Genomic DNA, 18200 nt, shown 5'->3' on the forward strand with positions numbered 1-18200 from the left:
GTACTAGATGCACCTGCTCCTTGTCTTTTCTATCTCTGACTTTATGTCCTCTACAAGAGTTTCTGTTTTTTTTGCTGGTTCTTCAAATGTTCAATAAAAACATCTATGCTAATTCATAACGAAGAAAGCTTTGTAATGAAGACTGTCATTTCCAAAACACTGCCCGCCCCCACCCCGCGGTCCGCAGCGCTGTTGAAAAGGCTGTGGAAGTCCCTATATTAAACACGTAGACCTGTGACACAAAAATCACCAAACTCGGACGACCGCAGACTCTTTTCCTTCGTGGTGATGAAGGAAAACGCTGGGTTGGCATGTAAAAGGGCATTTATTCCCTTCAAAGACCTGCAGTTCAAAACAAGCGCCCCTCCGACAGCCAAACCCATCTGTTCTCTGATTGGATTGTTACATTTGTGATTGACATGACATTGACCAATCAGTGAAAGGAAGAAAAATAGGGTCAAAATTCGTACTTGTAACTTGCAGGGTTTTTTTTGGGCTAAGTCCACACACAAATCTTTTTTACGCACACACAAATCTTTTTTACACATACAAAACTTTTTTACACACACACAAATTCTTTTTACACATACAAATCTTTTTTACACATACAAATCTTTTTTACGCACACACAAATCTTTTTTACACATACAAATCTTTTTTACGCACACACAAATCTTTTTTACACATACAAATCTTTTTTACGCACACACAAATTCTTTTTACACATACAAATCTTTTTTACAAGTACAAAATATTTATGACCACATTTTGAGCCCATAGGAGTTTGAGCGTTGTCTTTTCTTCTCTATGCTTAAACCAGTAAAGGAAGATTGTTTTTACCAATGAAAAAAAGCCTTCCACGAGTCAAACGTTCAGGTTATTATATCAAAATTCCAACATAAGAAATCGAATTATCAAATTATTTTTTTTAATTTCGAGTTATTGGCACAAACATTTGAGTTGGTGAGTCAATTTTTATTTTCCAAGTGGTGGAAACACGCTTGTTAAAGATTAAAGGTAATTCAATATTTGAAAGAGTAAACAATAGCTGAAAATGTTATTTTTTTCTACAAAGAAGTTCAAAAACTCACAGGACAGGCTTTGGAATTGGTTGGTGTCCTGACTCATTCACGTTATAACTAATAGGGTTGCTTTGTGAGTCAATGTGGAGAAGCTTTCGGTAGGCCCGGGAGCTCCTCACAGGATAAAGAAGGTGACCCACGTAGGCAGACCTCTGTCCCCTTCATGCCAAAATCTAAAGGGCCGCACAGACAGAGACAGCTAAGAACTGCTTCTCTGTAGAAAACAAAAATCATGACTCCAAATGTCTAGGTGAACCCTTTAATGAGCTGTGATGACGTCACGAGCATGACCTCATGCTGGACAAAATAGCCCATGAGAACAAAATGTATTGAAATTAAAAAAAAATAATAATATATGTATTTTATGTATGACTATATGTGTTTATTAATTTGACGCATATAGTTCTTTATATTTGGTCCAACCCAATCAGGTCACCCAGATCAGAGGAAAAGCCCTGTATTCCTTCTGTGTTTCTTGATTTGTAGCATTTTACTTAATTTGTTAGATGCACAACTTATTATTATTAATGAATTGTGCATAAAGACCAAAGTTTTTTTTTAATAATTTTTAATAATTAATTAATAAATTAAAATATTAATGATGAGGAAGTCCGGATACATGAACTATATACAGTAGTATGCAAAAGTCCTGACCTACTCTTATCTCTTTAAAGAGTAAATAAGAAGAAATTCTCTAGAGAAATGAGAACAAGTTATATGTGGTATTCAGCTAGCAACAAAGTAACTAAAGGTACAATTTAAAATAGGTTCTTTGCTACATTGTCTGTTATGTGTTGACAAATCTAACTCTTCTCTTGAGTTTGTTGCCTTTAGTACGCTTGAATGATTCACAGGTCAGTGTTAAATGGGTTAACAAATAAATGTGTTCCTCTGAAAATGGTCAGCTACAAGGACTGAACTGGAAATGAGTGATAAAGCAGTGAATGAACGATCACTGATCACTCGTTACAAGAAGATCTGGCTCCTGGAAGGAAATGCAAAGATATAAGGGGTGGCTCAAGACTTCTGCACACAACATCGTAGGGGAACGGTAGTAATTTACCAACACACACAGTTTGACACAGTTTTTGCTGCCCTCCTGCGGTCATAGGTCTCTTGTGTCTGGATACTTGTTGCCATACTGCACTGGCCATAACAGCTAGCAGCGGTAGCCAGTAGTTGAGTTGTATCTACCAGCAGCCGTAGCAATAGCTGGAAAAGTCGCGCTCCGTCCACACACCAATGACAGGAACATTAAACGTAAAAATATGCGCAAGGTTATGTATTGATAATTGGCTGCTTTTTCTCATCGTTATCGCCAACGCTGCATGAAGGTATCTGTGATTTTGAAAAGCGCAGCAACTGAACTCGGTGAGTTGCCGTGGTCTGTCTGGACAGGGTTTAGCTGTTAGCTTTAGCTCCACTAGTAAATGAAGTCAGCTAACTTACCCGGTAGCTAGGTAACTCTGCTTTCGTCCAATGCCCCTTTATATGTGTCACCTTAACTAGCTAAACGAGACTGTACGATGCGAGTGACTTCTATAGGAATTAAACAGTTTTCAAAGCTCCCTTTGCTTTTCTCCTCTTTACTACGGTTAAGTTACAGTGATTAGCATGTAGCCGAATTAGCTAGTTTCGTCCACTGGCTAATCCCAACTATCGGTAGAAACACTCTTGTAGTGGTTTTCAGCGTTAACTGCATTAGTAGCTGACCCGACTCAAGCTGCATGTCTTATATATATATTCTTATCTGATGGTGCAACATTCAGTACGAGCTGAGAAACACGTTCACATGACACGCTAACGTTAGCTATCCTCATCATAGTCCCAACATTGTTTTGGTTGTCGTTGAAAACATCTACGGGGCGTTTAAATGCCTCCCTTTAAAGAATGTCCGCAGTTTGTACGTCGATTAATATTATTTCTTGCGTAGAGTCTCATTCCCCGGTTACGCTAAATGTTCACCCCACTAACATCAATTATGGCAGGCTTCACCGTGAGCTGACCCCGCTGTTTGTCTAGCTTGTTGTAGTGCCAGGCCTTGGCGTAGGACGGGACACAGATGTGTAGCAGAGAGCGATGCTTAGGCTGCCGCTGTCAAAGCTGTAAACACTGTTCAGAAAAAAACAAACAAAAATAGGTGCAAGTCAATCTTGTCTTCACATTTAGGATATGGATCCTGAACGGCAGAAACGAAGAGAGGAGATTCAGAAGGCCATGAGCTTTATCCAGTAAGAGAGAAATATCTGGAGACCACCAGTGATTTCATACCAAAGTATATACATTTTGCACGTGTAGATGTTTGACACCTCTCCTTTCCTATCCATAGGTCTTCATTGCCTTTCCCAGAGCCAGAGAGTTATGAGGTATGCGTTGATCTGGTTTATGCTTTTTTTGGAGCTTCATTATCACCATTTTGTTTATGTAATATTTACACGCAGACTGCCACATGACAGTACCCACATTTTGTTCTAATTTTACCCAGGCCAAGGTGTAAACTTGAGTTCAGACATTTTTTAATTTTGTCCTCAATCTGTTACGCATTCCTCTTCTTATTCCACATTCCTTTACTTTTCTTTCTGTCTAATATTGCCTGTCTTTTTTTGTTTTGTTTATGTCTCCTCATTTCAATGCTCATTCAATCATTTTACCCACTTCTTACACATCCCTTTCAGGCATTTCTCACTCAGTTGGTGTGTAACTTGCTGGATGAAGGGAATTCTTGTTTTCGGGATGGAGACTGGCATCAAGCGACCCAGCAGTATGGAGAGGGGATCAGTGTTGCTCGCTATGCCCAGGCTGAGGCTCTCGTCATCCCCCATGAGCTGCTCGAGAGCCTCTACGTCAACAGGGCTGCTGCCTACTACCAGATGGTGAGAAAGAATGGGAGTGGGATGGATGTGTTACCTCCCAAAGTACTTAAAGATGTGTTCATGTGGAAGACTCGAAATCTGTAGAGAGTGAAGTCTCAAGTAAACCTGTAGATACAAGTTTCAAGATTGGTGTAGAATTGTCATTACATGTAATTGTTCCTTATTAAATCACCTTTGGTGGAGGTATAGGTTATAACTTTTCCTGTGTTTTTCTGACTCAGAGGGAGTACGATCGCGGCGTTCAGGACTGTGACAGCGCACTGTGTGTGTCAGAAGGAAGTCGCAGGGCTCTGTACCGCAAAGCGCTCTGTCTGAGGGAGATGGGACAACTCAGAGAGGCTTACACATGTGGAACCAAATGTCTCCTCACAGCACCAAATGTATGCCACCACTTAAAACAAAGACTTATCATTTAATTTTGAAGCGGAATGGAATACTGTGTGAATATTGTGCTACTGATATGATAATTTCATGGCTTTTACCTATTCTGAGCATCATTTTTTTTAATAATTAATCTTCCAGGACAGACAGGTGAGTGATCTGGCTCAGGATCTAGCCAACAAACTGGGACTAAAGGGTCGTAAGGCCTACGTCAGCCCACAAACGGAGTCTACGGCCACTGAAGGTGACAGTCATGGAGAGACTTCCACACCCACTGGAGAGGTAGGTGCTGCTGTCACTGTGTAAAGTTTGTAATATAATGAAGCGGCTGAGTGAGAGCCTGATGGGTTCCTCCTTTCTTTAGATGTCCTCCAATGGAATTGAATCTCTGGGTGACATTGCACCAGGTATGTCAGGCTGCCACATGTTGAACTTACCTGCTCATCCCCAGCCCCTCTTGTTTCTGACAGTTATGTTCTTATTCCTCCTCCCCAGCAGACATCTCCAGCGCACAGTGCATCCCCGCTCCTTTGGCTACTCCTATTCCAGTCAGCGATGACCCAACGACCACTGTGGTAACCTCGTGCACTGACCTCTCAGAGAGCCCCAGCAGCCAGGTGCCTCCCATGCAGTACTCGGTCCCGGTGTCAGAGCACATGGATGAATGCAGCAGTAGTGTCATTAAGGATGAGCTAGACAGCTTGTTAGAATCCATCCCCAAGAAAGTCAGTGAGGTGAGTGCAGGAAAAAACGATATCACTCGGCACTGTGACTAAACTGGACAGTATTTCTAACCCTTTTATTTCACCAGGAATGATCTAAACTCAGCATATTCCTGTGTCTCCTCCAGACTCCAGTGGGTGCTATTCCCACAAACCTGCCCAACACAGCAGTTGGTCTCCGGCCTCCTTACTCACCCAGCCTTCCAGCCCCTTCAGCCCAGCTTTCCCAAGCCTTTTTTAGCTCTTCGATCAGCGACATTCCTCCTCTGGAATCTTACTCGTCGCTGCGGGACCAGGGCTCCACCCAGGCGCAGGACGCACTGGGAGGCTTTTCCACGACGTCTATGGAAGGAGAAGGGAAGGCAGGAGTCGCCGCTGGTGGACTTGACTCATTGTCAGAGTACACTCTCCCTGGTGAGCAGAAAGGGAAAGTTTTCATGAATGGTTTGCTGCTTGACAACACGCGTTGATCTAAGTAAAAAACTTTTGTGAAGAAAGAGCATTTAAGGGTTTAAAATAAATTGCACATGGAATGCTTATGTGCATAAGGATGCTTATGCAGTTTAGGATCTGATGGTTTGCACTTAAAATGACTTAGTGCGGCTGCAGGAATGAAAGCGTGTCGATAAGCATGCCAACTGTGATTTAAGTACAGTATAGACGATATTACCCCATACCAATAGGATGCACATTTGACCCAGTACAATGATTTTAAGTTGCTTATCTGCCAGAGCACAGTTTCTAGGGAGCTGGCTTTAACCTGAGATGTGCATCATCAGCAGACAGTGTGAGTCAGCAACAATACAATGTGAAGTCTGACATCAGTGTCCTTGTGTCTGTGTTCTTCAGGGGGACGAGTGTGTCACAGCTTCATTCCTGGAATGCGCAACCACAGTGCACATGCAGTAAGCAAAACACACATATCTGTTACAAGAAATCCATTTTATTTTTTTAGTTGTTTATTTACATTGTCTTTCTTTTATATCACATCTCTTTCTGCTCTTCTTTTTCAGAATGGTCCAGCAGGGACCAACCTGTCTCTGCTCTCCAGGAATCCTCTGGCTGCCACACACGAGTTTCGGCAGGCCTGTCATGCCTGTTACAGCAGAATAGGTTTGTATTACCAGCCTTTGACATGCTGTCCTTTGTCCTGAATTTTCTGAATGTTCACAGTAGGGTGTTGCAGCATCACTGTGTCTAATGTATGAATTGCCGGACATTTCTTGGGGAATTTTTAACTTAGTTGCTGACAAAATGTTAACAGAAGACCACTTATTGCTCTTTTTGAAATAATCAGTATCTAACTATTTCTTCCTCTTACTCAGGTCCACGAGTGATGGACTATAAGTATCAGCCAGAGGCAGCACATCGCTGTAAAAGAGATGTGCTGCTGTGTCGCCTCAAAAATTCAGAAGACCCCACCTGGAAGAGGATTCGGCCCCGGCCTGCACGGAACAATTTCCTGGGGGCTTTTGTACTCTGTAAGGGTATGTTTCCCGTGGGGAGTTAACGCTGGAAAATGTAATCTATCAGATACACATTTGATCACCATTACATTTATATTCTGTTGAGTATTCTCTCTCTGCCTGGTCCCGCAGAGGTACAGGAGCGTCAGGAGTGCCAGTATGGGGAGAACTGCACGTTTGCGTACTGCCAGGAGGAGATCGATGTGTGGACTCAGGAGAGGAAAGGCGCTCTGAGTCGAGAGCTGCTGTTTGATCCTCTGGGCAGCACGGAGAGGCGGGCACTGAGTGTCACCAGACTTCTGCAGCTCCACATGGGCATGTTCATGTTCCTCTGTGAGGTCAGACCACAGTCTGCTACACATTTCCTCTTTAGATTCTTTGGCGTTTGGAAAAGTGGAAATGGATCTTCACTCATCTGCCTTTACTTTCTTTCTTAACAGGAATGCTTTGACAGTAAACCTCGCATCATCAGCAAACGCAGCAAAGAAAACTTGGCGGTCTGTTCAAATCTCACAGCTCGACACCCGTTTGACGATAACAAGTGAGTGTAACAGGTTTACCGCGTCTTCACTTTGCTGAAGTAACTGGTTTTCTAATCAGTTTAGCTTTTTCTAATAAAATTCTGATTGACTTTTTTCTTTAAATGGTAAAAGCTGGTCACTGTACAGAAAAGAGACAAGTGTGTCATCATGTGCTTTAATCTTACTTTCTCCTGCAGGTGCCTGGTGCATGTGGTTAGGTCAGCCAATGTGCGATACAGTAAGGTGCGTCCTCTTCACCCTCTCTGCCAGTTTGATATTTGTCGGCATGAGGTTCGCTATGGCTGCCAGCGTGAGGACAGTTGCTCCTTTGCGCACTCTGTCATAGAGCTCAAATGCTGGGTTCTGCAGCAGGACACAGGTAGGTAGAAACCAGACTTAGCTGCAATTTTAATTTGTTCAAGATATTAAATGTAATCCAATAAACAGTCATTAATAATAGCGCTCACTCTTGACAAATGTCTGACATATTTGAATGTTATGGAAAAGCAGCTGTTGTAAACACAATGACAATCAGCACTAACCAGCAGTTATTAACTGAGCATCAAATAAAGATGCTTTCACTGAGCTGTGACAAACATTTCCTGTAGGTATCACCCATGAAGAGATGGTGCAAGAGTCCAAGAGGCACTGGCAACGACTGGAGCAGAATGCACAGAAGCAGCAGAAGGTGAGGCTGTAAAAGCTCCTGAGACATTTGGATACATTTTGGGTGATCACAGTCCTTAAAAAGTTTTAAATGTCTTTAAATGCATGGTAAAAAAAAATTAGAGGAACACTTTGAAACCATGTCAGATCTTAATGGGGAAAAAAAATCCTGTTGGATATCTACGCTGATATGCACTGGGTAATGTGTTAGGAATTAAACAATGCCACATCATTTGATACATGCAGCCCGACACTGTAGGGGCATGCTCCTAATGAGAAGATGGATGATGGATGAGGGCATCCGTGAGCTCCTCTGCAGAGTCTAAAGTTCAGGCTGGCAGTGTGAGATGGACCGAAACATAATATCCCAGACGTGTCCACTTGGATTTAGTTCAGACGAAGAAACTGCACCAGGGTAGGGTCTGAAAGTGAATCCAAGGAATTCATCCTGATACCTGAATTCTGTTGAGTTCTGTGTGTTTCTTCATGGATATGTCTCCTTAGACCATCACTAACCCACCAACAAACCTTTAATTCTAAACGATGATACAGGGAGGATAATCTTCTCCACTGCTTCTCCAGACCCTTTCATGTTTGGGACATGTGCTGATTGTTTGGTGAAAGATATTTACACCAGAGTCCTCCTGTAGGTCATTTTGTAGCTCTGGCAGTTGTCGTCCTGTTCCTTCTTGCACAAAAGAGCAGATGCCGGTCCTAGTGATGGGTCAACGAGCTTCTATGGCCCTGTCCAGCTCTCCCACTGTAACTGCCTGCTTCTTGGAAACTCCTCTATGCTCTTGAGACTGTGCTGGGAGAAACAGCAAACTTTCTGGCAATGATGATGTGCTATCCCGAAGGAGTTGGACCACCTGTGCAATTTCTGTAGGATCCAGATATCGCCTCATGCTGCCAGTAGTGATTTTATTTAATATTTATTTAATTTAATTTATCTAAAACTGGGCACAAGAAACTGTTGTATTTGGTGGTTAGAACTGGTGCTTTAATTTGTCACTTATAGGCTCTAGAAGTGATTTTCCCGTTGCACATTGCTTTGAAGTTGACAGCTGGTCTATTGCAGATACTCCAGGGTCTGGTGGCCTAGGTGACCTTGTAATGTATTTACTACTACGTTATTCAGTGGTATTCTTCCCTCTCATTGGTAATCACTTCAGTTGCTTGCCTGGAAGTTGAGAAAAGTTTTTCTTGGGTTTCGCCCAGTTTTTGTCACCAATGGTTATTTTGTCCGAAGTCACTTAACGACGTGGAATATCATTCACTTTCTCTTCCAATGTGTACAATGTCTAAGACTCCTGGTTAGACCCAAAATTGGATAAATGTCTTTAAGTTTGTGCATTTTGTAGCTTTCTATGGGTAATGCAGGAATTAATTCCTCTGTTTTCTCATATTTAATGAATTAATTTGTTTTGTTTCAGCCCATCCATATACCCCATCCAAGCAGCAGTGTTCCTGTAGGAGGGCTTGGGGGAATGGGTGGCGGTGGTGGAGTGGGAGTAGGAGGAGATTGCATAGGTGGCAGTGGTGTGAGCCCAGTGGGTGGGTTAGGAGCAGGAAGAGGTCGCCCCCTCAACCTGAAAATGAAGTTTGTGTGCGGTCAGTGCTGGAGAGAAGGTCAGGTCAACGAGCCGGACAAGAACCTCAAGTACTGTACTGCCAAGGCACGGCACAGGTGAGGCCCCATTCACACATGCACACGTGCTGACCGTGTTTTCTCAGGTGGTCTAACAAGTTTGATGACCTTATGTCACGGTATCTTTAAGGCTCCCATGTTTGCTCTCTGTTTCTTCAGCTGGACGAAAGAACGCCGCGTGTTGCTGGTAAAGTCATTTGAGAAGAAGAAGTGGGTTGTTGTTCGGCCTCTTCCCTTCTCCCGCACCTATCCACAGCAATATGATGTGAGTTCCTCTGTTTTTCTTTCCTCTTCAGTTCATGTTTACTCCACCCTCTTTCTGCCCCTCCACCTCTCACATGTAGAATCCAGCTGACTGGTTTTGCCTCGGGGCACAGCCGTTTTTGTAACTCACACACTTGAATCTTTGCTTTACATATTTCACCCAGATGTGCGTGCACGTGATGAAGCAGAAGAAGTGCCACTATATTGGGAACTGCTCTTTTGCCCACAGTCTTGAGGAGAGGGACGTCTGGACGTACATGAAAAACAACAGCTGTAAGCTTCTGGTTCAGCCTAGGACAACTGTACTGAGATCAGGCCATTAAGAGCTTGTAAATATACAAAGGCAGCGGTGTGCGAGCTCCACCTTACACTTTCATATGTAGATTAAGTGATTGCTGATTCAGGTTGGAGTTTGTCATGTGAAAAAGTCAAATGGAGACTGGGACAAATAAACATTTAATCCCTTTAAGGATTAGGTTCTTTATCCAATAAAAACACTATTGTTGTGTTGGGAAAAGTGCACCCTTCACTCTAAAAAGAAGTATTGCAGCCTTTAGCTGCACACAACAATGACAATACTACTAAGACTATATTATGCAAAATGACTTCATTTGCATGGGATTTGAATTTGGGCTTATTCCCTTATCCACCAGCGTCCCTTATTGAGCCATGGTGGGTTAGTTAGTGTAGTAATGAGAGATCCAACATTCAGACCTCACATCATCTTCAAGCGCTCTTTGATATGATGTAGAATTTGTTGTTTATTCAATAACTGCAGCCATCTAATTCCCTGCGGCTGCTGACAAACCTCAAACCATAACATTTCCACCCCCATGCTTCTTCTGAGAACTAGACTTCTGCAGGTCCTTGAATTTTGTTTTATTAGATCGTCTGAATGTAAGACCCTAAATGTGCAGTACAATGCAGTCAGTAGGGGTGCAACGATACACAAAATTCACGGTTCGGTTCGATACTTTGGTGTCACGGTTCGATATTTTTTCAATACAAAAAAAATGTTCATGCCTGTTTAATTTGTCATTTATTAAAATTATAAATATATATTTTAACTCGAAAGTACAGTTTTTAAATTTAATGTTGCTGAAACAACAAAGTAATAAAAAAATAAATCTATCTGATCGAGAAATCACTCATCTTTGGAAAAGAGAGTTTATTACAGAGAAATGGCTCTTTCCAAAATAAAAGCTATACTATACGCTTCTTCTGGGCTATATTCTCAGCAGCATATTAAACATATCAGGTCCCCATAAGGAGAATCATGTGCTAACGGCTGTCTAAATGACTCGGGTAAAGTTTGTAGCATGCGTGCTTGTTGTTTTTGTCTGCTTCCACTTGTCTTTGCACTAGGATGCTGTCAGCGTAAATGTGCAGTCATATTCGTTGTGTTCCCACTAGTGCTGTCAGCTTTAATCTCGTTGAAATGACGTTAACGCCACAACACGGCAAATCTCCGTTAACGAGCTACCGCGGATCGCCCCGTGCGTGGGGCTGGACGGCCAACACGTTAACAAGCTAACTGCGCTAACACACTAGTTCCCACCAATGTAATTGAGCATTGCGTGGCACATCCGACATACTGTTTTACTTTAGTCCATGACGCACTTACCTTCAGGGTCATACATCACATGAAAACCAAAGTAGTTCCAAACGCCACATCTGAATGAGGGTGGGGGAGGTTCAATTTGCCATGTTGCAACGAGAGCTTAACTTCTGTCTTGCTAGCTTGCCCTGCGCTCAGTGAATCTGCGTTCGACTACTCCGCCTAGGCTGCACTGTCAAGCGCAGATCCACTGAGCGCTCAACACAGACAGCATCGTCAGAAGGAAAGTTGATAAAATAAATTAAAAATTTTGTATTGTTCGATACATATGCGTACCGAACTGAAAGCACTGTATCGAACGGTTCAATATCGATACGAGTATTGTTGCACCCCTAGCAGTCAGGTTTCCAAAATTGTTTGGATTATGGAATTAGGTTACTTATCTAAAGGAGGTATAACTCCATTAACTTCTGTTTGTTTGTTTGTTGTTTTGAGTTCATCCCACTGTAACAAAACAAGAAGAAACATGGAAGCGTAAACATTTCATACACTTGACTGACTCACTTGACGATACGATGAATTGTGATCTCCTCACAAACCTTGTGACCTCTTGAAAAAGTTATGAATATGTCTGTTCTCATTACTTTTATCTACAATTCAGTTTCTATATAGAAAACTATGACGTGCAGATCAAGCCTGTTGTCTGGCAAACACCTTATTTATTCGAAAATAGTTAAAAAGAAAAAAGAAAAAAAGATTACACTATTTATATTTTACACAAGGTGTCAACTTTTCCAGAAAATGAGATTGTAGTATCGGTAAATTCATGATCAGCAAGATCTGAATGAGGGGAAAAAACTCCCCTCAAACTTATGTATTCACATCAAGAGTGCTACCAAAGTCCAGGCCCCAGCATGACCCACTCTACACAGTAACATTATGGCCAGTGTTTGTGTGTACAGCAGTATTAAAGGAGTCACGGATTTCACACACATTTTATTTAACTTGTTGAAACCAGTCAAAGAGCTGCAACAAACTGTAGATTAAAAAAATCTACAGTAAGAATACAATATGGCTCCCATGCAGGCCAAACTGGTTCACTCTCCTCTGATCGTAGACTCTTTGATACCAGCTTTTTGTTTTGCGTCACACTGCTCTTCAGCGTAATTAGCCGAGGCAGACTGTCCAGACCCTAAATGGCTGGATCTTCTCATTCTTTTCCTTTTTTTAAATGAATTTAATGGATATTTATATGCAAGATGCACTTTTCATGAAAACAAAACAAACAGGTTTATCTGTAGTCACTATTATAAAGATAATGCTAAAAAAACAGACACTATTTTCCACTTAGTTTGGGAAAAATACTACATTAGTGAAAACGGGCTTTGTTTAGCTGGATCTGTTTTTAATTTTCTTATCATGCTCTCATATCCACTGTCCCTTTGCCCTCAACTGCAGCCACTATAAAAGCCTCTAATTCTTTTTTTTTTGCATTCCATTTGCACTGACTGTTTTTGATAACCATCTTCAAGGTTACTGATATTATCTTAATTTTCTGTCTTCCCTCGATCCTTTTAGTGAGAGACATGCAGCAGATGTATGAACTGTGGCTGCAGCTCACCAATCAGAGCAGACGCTCAGATAACTCTGCTGTGACCCCGCCCCCAGAAGACAAGCAGGTCACCATAACAGCAGATTACACAGAAGCCATGGTGAGTGTTTAAAAAGACGTCAATATCCGAGGTCAAACCTTGCTTATTTTCCTATTCTTAATCTCCACTGAGCAAAATATGATGATGAGCAGATTGCAACAACAGACTGTATATGAAAGGCAAAAACATTTGGTTTCTGGTCTCCACATTTTGACGGTATAGTTTTAGATTTTAGGATTTTCCATTAGGTGGCAGTACCTGGTACCGTGTACTTTTCCATGTACTTTTTTTTAGTACCTATTCAGCTGGCCCTGTTGCTATAACAAGCCACGCACATTATGTCGTACTTGTAATGGAAACGGCCAAAACAGAGTCGATCTAAGCAGATACTAGTGAAAAAGGGCTATTATATTATTATTATTATTATTATTATTATTAGTCATCAGCTAATGCTCATGGCACATTTCTACAAATTAGTGCTTACTGTTGGTTTTTAATGTTAAAGTCTGTCTGGACTGTTTGGAGCCAGCATCAAGCGCCACATCTGTGCAGCTTGTTGGCATGTGACACAACAGATGGTTTGCGTCATTTCAGGGAGGCCGGCAGTTATCGGACGGGGACGACCTTTAGGCGAAGCTGTGTTGAATAGAAGCAGCCAATCGCCGCCGAACTGCATCAGAAAGATGGGCATGCCACACCAGCTACAACCGAACAGTCTGTCATCTTACCAGTCTGACCTTCTCTAACATCTCGACAGCAGCGAGAAAGCAAATTGACATGAAAAACCCTCACACAAACATTTTACACACAAATCACAGGAGCCAATTCAAGCTTTGTAAATACAGTGCGGGACATAAGCCTTTTGTTTTCCCATCGTGCTGCAGTCAGAATATGACTCCTTTAGGTTCCCAGAAATTCCAGAGACAACTTTTTTTGTTTTGACTAAAGTAAGTGTTCCCAAGTGTTTTCATGCAGCAGCTCTGTCCACCAGAATCCAATGTTTTGGTTGTTTCTTTGTTTTTCCAAATCCTTGTTGCACTGGAGCAGTTCTTGGGTGAGCGCGCTGGTCGCAGCTCTAACATTTTTCTCGCTGATAGTTCAGAAACCCAGGAAATGCTCGCCATTCCAGCGGGCAAATGCTCTCAGTGCTGTAATGGCTATCAAAAGTGAAGAAACTGTAAAGCATTGGAGAAAGAGGCTCCTGGTGGACATGCCTCGCTAAGCTCTGCAACAACCAAATCCTGCTCTTCTTCCTTTGTGGGAATATAGTGAGAGGATCAGAATAAATTCAATTGATTTCTGAGCAACATTTTTGTTTTCCAAGGAGAGTTACACGGTTCCTTGTTCTATTGTCTGCCATATTGGTAGAAGCTATGAATGTAATGCCTGCATGGGCCTTCATAAAGAGAAGATTAGTCATGTAACATGTTGCTGTGGCGGAATGTATGTAAGTTTATTTCCCAAAAACGGTTTAATTACAGTTCTCGTCCCTCTTTTATAGAAAAAAAGGCCCCTTAGTAGCTGGTTGTGTTATCATACCAACGATTCCTGAGTGGGATGAGCACAGACACATTCTTACTTGGTAACTTTACACCTGCTGCCCACAGAGAGTCAACTTGAATGTCGTTTTCTCTCAGGCTGACAAAAGAGGGAGGTAAAATTATGCTTTCACAACATAGTTGATCAAACCCCTTAAAGTACACAAGGCTGATGGCTAAGATTCCTCGAGGCTATATTCTTCATAAAATACTGTACTGGCATGCAGCTGACAGACGGGTGAAGCTGGTGTTGGAGAGCTACCGAGAAGTGACTGCAGCATTTCACAATCCCAGCTGGAGTTGCCCTTCTGTAATGGATCAGACTGAGGGTGGCTGTTTAAAAGTAATGATCTCACTTGGACTGAAGCAAAGTGAAAATGTTGCCTGTGCTGAATATTTGAGTTGTAAGAGGGGAAAAAATAGCTTTGTAGTTGTTCAAGATGAAAGAATGACATCCAGATGAATAATAACTTAAACATAAAGATATAATAAGGATGATTGAAACTATATTTTTCTAGTTTAAAGTTGTATTGTTTGAGAAGATTTGAATGCAAAGGCAAGTGGGCATTCCTTCAGTCCAGCTGAGTTCATCACAAACCAGTTGCACTCCCACATCCTTCAGATGGAGACCGGTGTTCCTCATATGAGCCCAAATGTATCTGTTCCCGATAGCTAACGATAGCCCGCCTGGGGGAAACGTGCTAGCTTGAGACGGGGAAAGAATTCACACCACATATTGTGCCTATAAACAGCACCACATGTGACACACACACACACACACACACACACACAGGCAGGATATCTGTTGCCATCTTATTCTAGCCTTTAATGTGGATAGACACGATGAAGGTATGTCTATGTTCAGATACATACATATTATACATATTTACAAATAATGCTATACTACTAATAATAATTGATAACTTAGCAGTTAAGCTTAATAAATATATAACCTGAAAACCTGTATTGATTACATAGAACTTCTTGTTATTGAGGTATTGCTATATGACATGTATCGCTGAACTAGATGACTATAGTGAAATTTTTTTTTTTAAAGATTCTTTTTATTTTGAAAAGTTTTCCTTCAGTGTGGGTTGTTCCAGACACGGTTAGATACAAGTGGCTGAATATGGAGAGATGGATCACCGAGAGGGTTAAATATTTGCACTTGGAGCAGAGGGCTAGAAGTCAAACAAGTCAGTCAAGTTGAAGTTATTATTTTTTTCCGCAATCAGACCAGCGTAAACTGGATTTGCAGGATGCTGTAATTTTCCAGTTGTACACTCTGCTAGTACGGGAGAACGCTGTGGTTAAGAGGAGCAAAGGAGAGACCTAAAGAAACAAGAGCATCAAACCACAGGATACTTACTTTACATGAGTTTTCTGATGTTGCTGACCACTGAACGAGCTGACCAAAAACGCAGCTCGCACGTCAGTCTGGCAGGTCGCGTGGCAGCAGATCAGGCCTTGTCTGGAACAGCCCTCTTATTAGCTTCTTCGAGGGATCGTATTACTACTGCTCCTAGTATTATGATGAATATGATGACTATAATGATTGCTATTTCGATTTCTCTTCTATATGCTATTGATATATGTATGTTAATTGCAATGTATAACTCTCTCTTTATATATGTATCCATGTATGAATATAATATGCATCTGTGTATGCTGCTAGTGCACAGCTCTGTTTGGGGGTGAAGGCAGTGAGCAGAAAACACAGATTCTGGTAGATTTCATTTATCAGCTGCCAACAGCTGTAGAATTATCTGAGATCTTCTGGTAGGACCAAAGGGTAAAACTAGATAGTTGATGATTAAAGTATATATACTGTAACGTCTTTCCTTCTTGCAGTGTCTCAGTTTGATCCTACCAGCAGAACTCACTGCTCACTGTCTTTGCTTTGCCTCTTTGGTTGAGATGATTCACCGGGCAAGGACAGATCTGGAAACGACCGCATACACAGAGGCTTATATACTCCCGTATAGCGCCTTATTCAATATACTTCACCTATAAGATGATAACATACCCCTATTGTATAACCCTCCTTACTATATACAGTATATGATACTTGATACCTATTATAATACTTAGACACCCTTATAAGGTAATCTGAATAAGAGATGATGGGCTGTCTTTTTTTCCGTGGCTGTTGAAAAGTGTGCTGTGGTCAGAAATGTGTTCTCATCTTGCTTTTGAGAGTTAAATGGGACAGGCTATAAAGGAGAGTGGCGCTCACCCAAAGAAAATATAATTTGAGTTTTTTTAAAAATCCCATTTGGCCAACATAGACTAAAATTTGTCGATCTGGATTTAGATTTTTGCTGTTTAAATAAGAGAGCAAATCATTTGAGGTGAGGCTCCTCTCCCTAGTGTTTGTGAGAGAGGTCGGGGAAACAAAGAAGCAAATGTCTGGGCTGCTTGTTGTGTGCGTGCCGTTTAAAAGCCGAAGAATCATGACACAACCTTATCGAGCGTGTGACGGATTCTGGTGCCAAAGCATCTGATAAAACAGCTAGATTTGCTCGCGCATATGTGGAAGAAATTACTTTTCTCTACCCCCCTCTTAAAGTAAAGGGGGTCAAATAATGAATTTTGTTGCTCACACAGGCATGCTTCTTCTGAATGTCACCTGACTTCAAAGTTGTGTGTTCTGATAAAGTGTCCTGATCCAATCACTTCACTTTAATGCATCTTGCTGCAGTGAAATGACGTTACACGCTGCCCAGTTGCTGCTCCAAAAAGAAATATTCAAGTGACCTACCATCCCCTGTTGCCTCTTTGCCACTCCGGCTCCCCCACCCTCTGATGAAGTTTGTGTCATGTGTTTGGCAGCACCAACACACACCTACACAGCTACAAAAGACTGAACGAATCAGTTTTCAAAAGGTTAGAATTTTTTTTTATTTTTTGGGTTATTGTTTTCGGCAACTTCGAATGAGGAAACCAGGGATGCAAGAAGTGGAAAAAACAAGGCCTCTGTTTATTTGTTTGTTTTGTATGTTTTTCTTTTTAAAAAAAACAACATTTTGTTGTTATTTTTTTTTCCTTCTTGACTTTTTCTCTTTTCTCCTCCCTGGTTGGAAGTTGATGATCACACATGTGGACCAAATCTCTTGAAAGCATTTAATAAACTTTTAGAAAAAAACAAAACCCAGTGGATTCTATTCCTTAAAATTAAGCACCCTGACATTAATCCATGAGTATGATTGGTGGCAGTCAAAATGTGAAACGCTGAAACTTAACGGTGACAGGATTTATTACAAACCGGTCTGACTGTGCCACGCTCAGAGTTTAACGAGTCCGACGCGTGACTTACAGAGATCTTACAAAACACCCTTTGCAGAGCCTGCTCTTCAGTCTGAGGCCTTAGATGCACTTTGGAGCCACAGTGAAAGTTAAATGGAGACTCTCCTCTGCCCTTTAATTTAGACATTTCTCTCAGCAAACATAAACTGCATGAATAGACTCCATAAAAGTTCATAATTAGTATAATACAGGGGTGTCAAACTCATTTTACACTGAGCCGCATGCAGCTCATTTTGATCTTAAGTTGGTCGGATCAGTGAAAGTAAAGAAGATAGAAAACTACACACTTAATTCCTGAGATTTAATTTCAACAGCATCTCTCTTTTTCTGCATAATAAAGAGATCCCGCTCTAGTAAATGAAAGATATGTCCACAGCACTCTTTAGACTTGATCTAAGTAATAAATGTGTAAATTATAGAAAAAGTAACAATGATAAAGTTATAGAGTAGATGCTGAAAAAACGGGAAAAGACTTTTCTGTCATTTTTTTTAAAATCTATTACTCATTTTCTCTGGTGTACTA

General features: G+C 41.4%; 1 protein-coding gene across 2 annotated transcripts; it reads left to right on the forward strand.

Annotated features, from left to right (window-relative positions):
• The first annotated feature begins 2215 nt into the window (after positions 1 to 2215).
• On the forward strand, positions 2216 to 17521 carry zc3h7bb (zinc finger CCCH-type containing 7Bb). 2 transcript variants are annotated; one of them, XM_084938231.1, is made up of 21 exons: positions 2216 to 2453; positions 3252 to 3313; positions 3412 to 3448; positions 3758 to 3955; positions 4177 to 4335; positions 4478 to 4618; positions 4701 to 4743; positions 4832 to 5070; positions 5187 to 5472; positions 5908 to 5963; positions 6072 to 6171; positions 6384 to 6545; positions 6657 to 6862; positions 6965 to 7065; positions 7243 to 7424; positions 7654 to 7733; positions 9145 to 9398; positions 9519 to 9624; positions 9788 to 9896; positions 12760 to 12893; positions 13428 to 17521. In XM_084938231.1, exons 2-21 carry the CDS (start codon positions 3255 to 3257, stop codon positions 13461 to 13463), a joined length of 2688 nt encoding a protein of 895 aa, XP_084794357.1. In that variant the 5' UTR covers positions 2216 to 2453; positions 3252 to 3254; the 3' UTR covers positions 13464 to 17521. The 2 variants fall into 2 exon arrangements, with proteins under 2 accessions (XP_084794357.1, XP_084794358.1); XM_084938232.1 differs by having other exon boundaries at positions 4835 to 5070.
• The last annotated feature ends 679 nt before the right edge of the window (positions 17522 to 18200 follow it).

This window comes from Perissodus microlepis, chromosome 8, assembly GCF_051167445.1.
Source record: "Perissodus microlepis isolate ML-2025 ecotype Zambia chromosome 8, ASM5116744v1, whole genome shotgun sequence".
NCBI lineage: Eukaryota > Metazoa > Chordata > Actinopteri > Cichliformes > Cichlidae > Perissodus > Perissodus microlepis.

Bases quoted from the DNA above. Each gene is read 5' to 3' on its own strand.
- zc3h7bb (XM_084938231.1), top strand. From the start codon at position 3,255: ATGGATCCTGAACGGCAGAAACGAAGAGAGGAGATTCAGAAGGCCATG. The intron at 3,956-4,176 runs GTGAGAAAGAAT...TTTCTGACTCAG, and splicing joins CTGCTGCCTACTACCAGATG to AGGGAGTACGATCGCGGCGT. The intron at 12,894-13,427 runs GTGAGTGTTTAA...GCGTCATTTCAG, and splicing joins CAGATTACACAGAAGCCATG to GGAGGCCGGCAGTTATCGGA.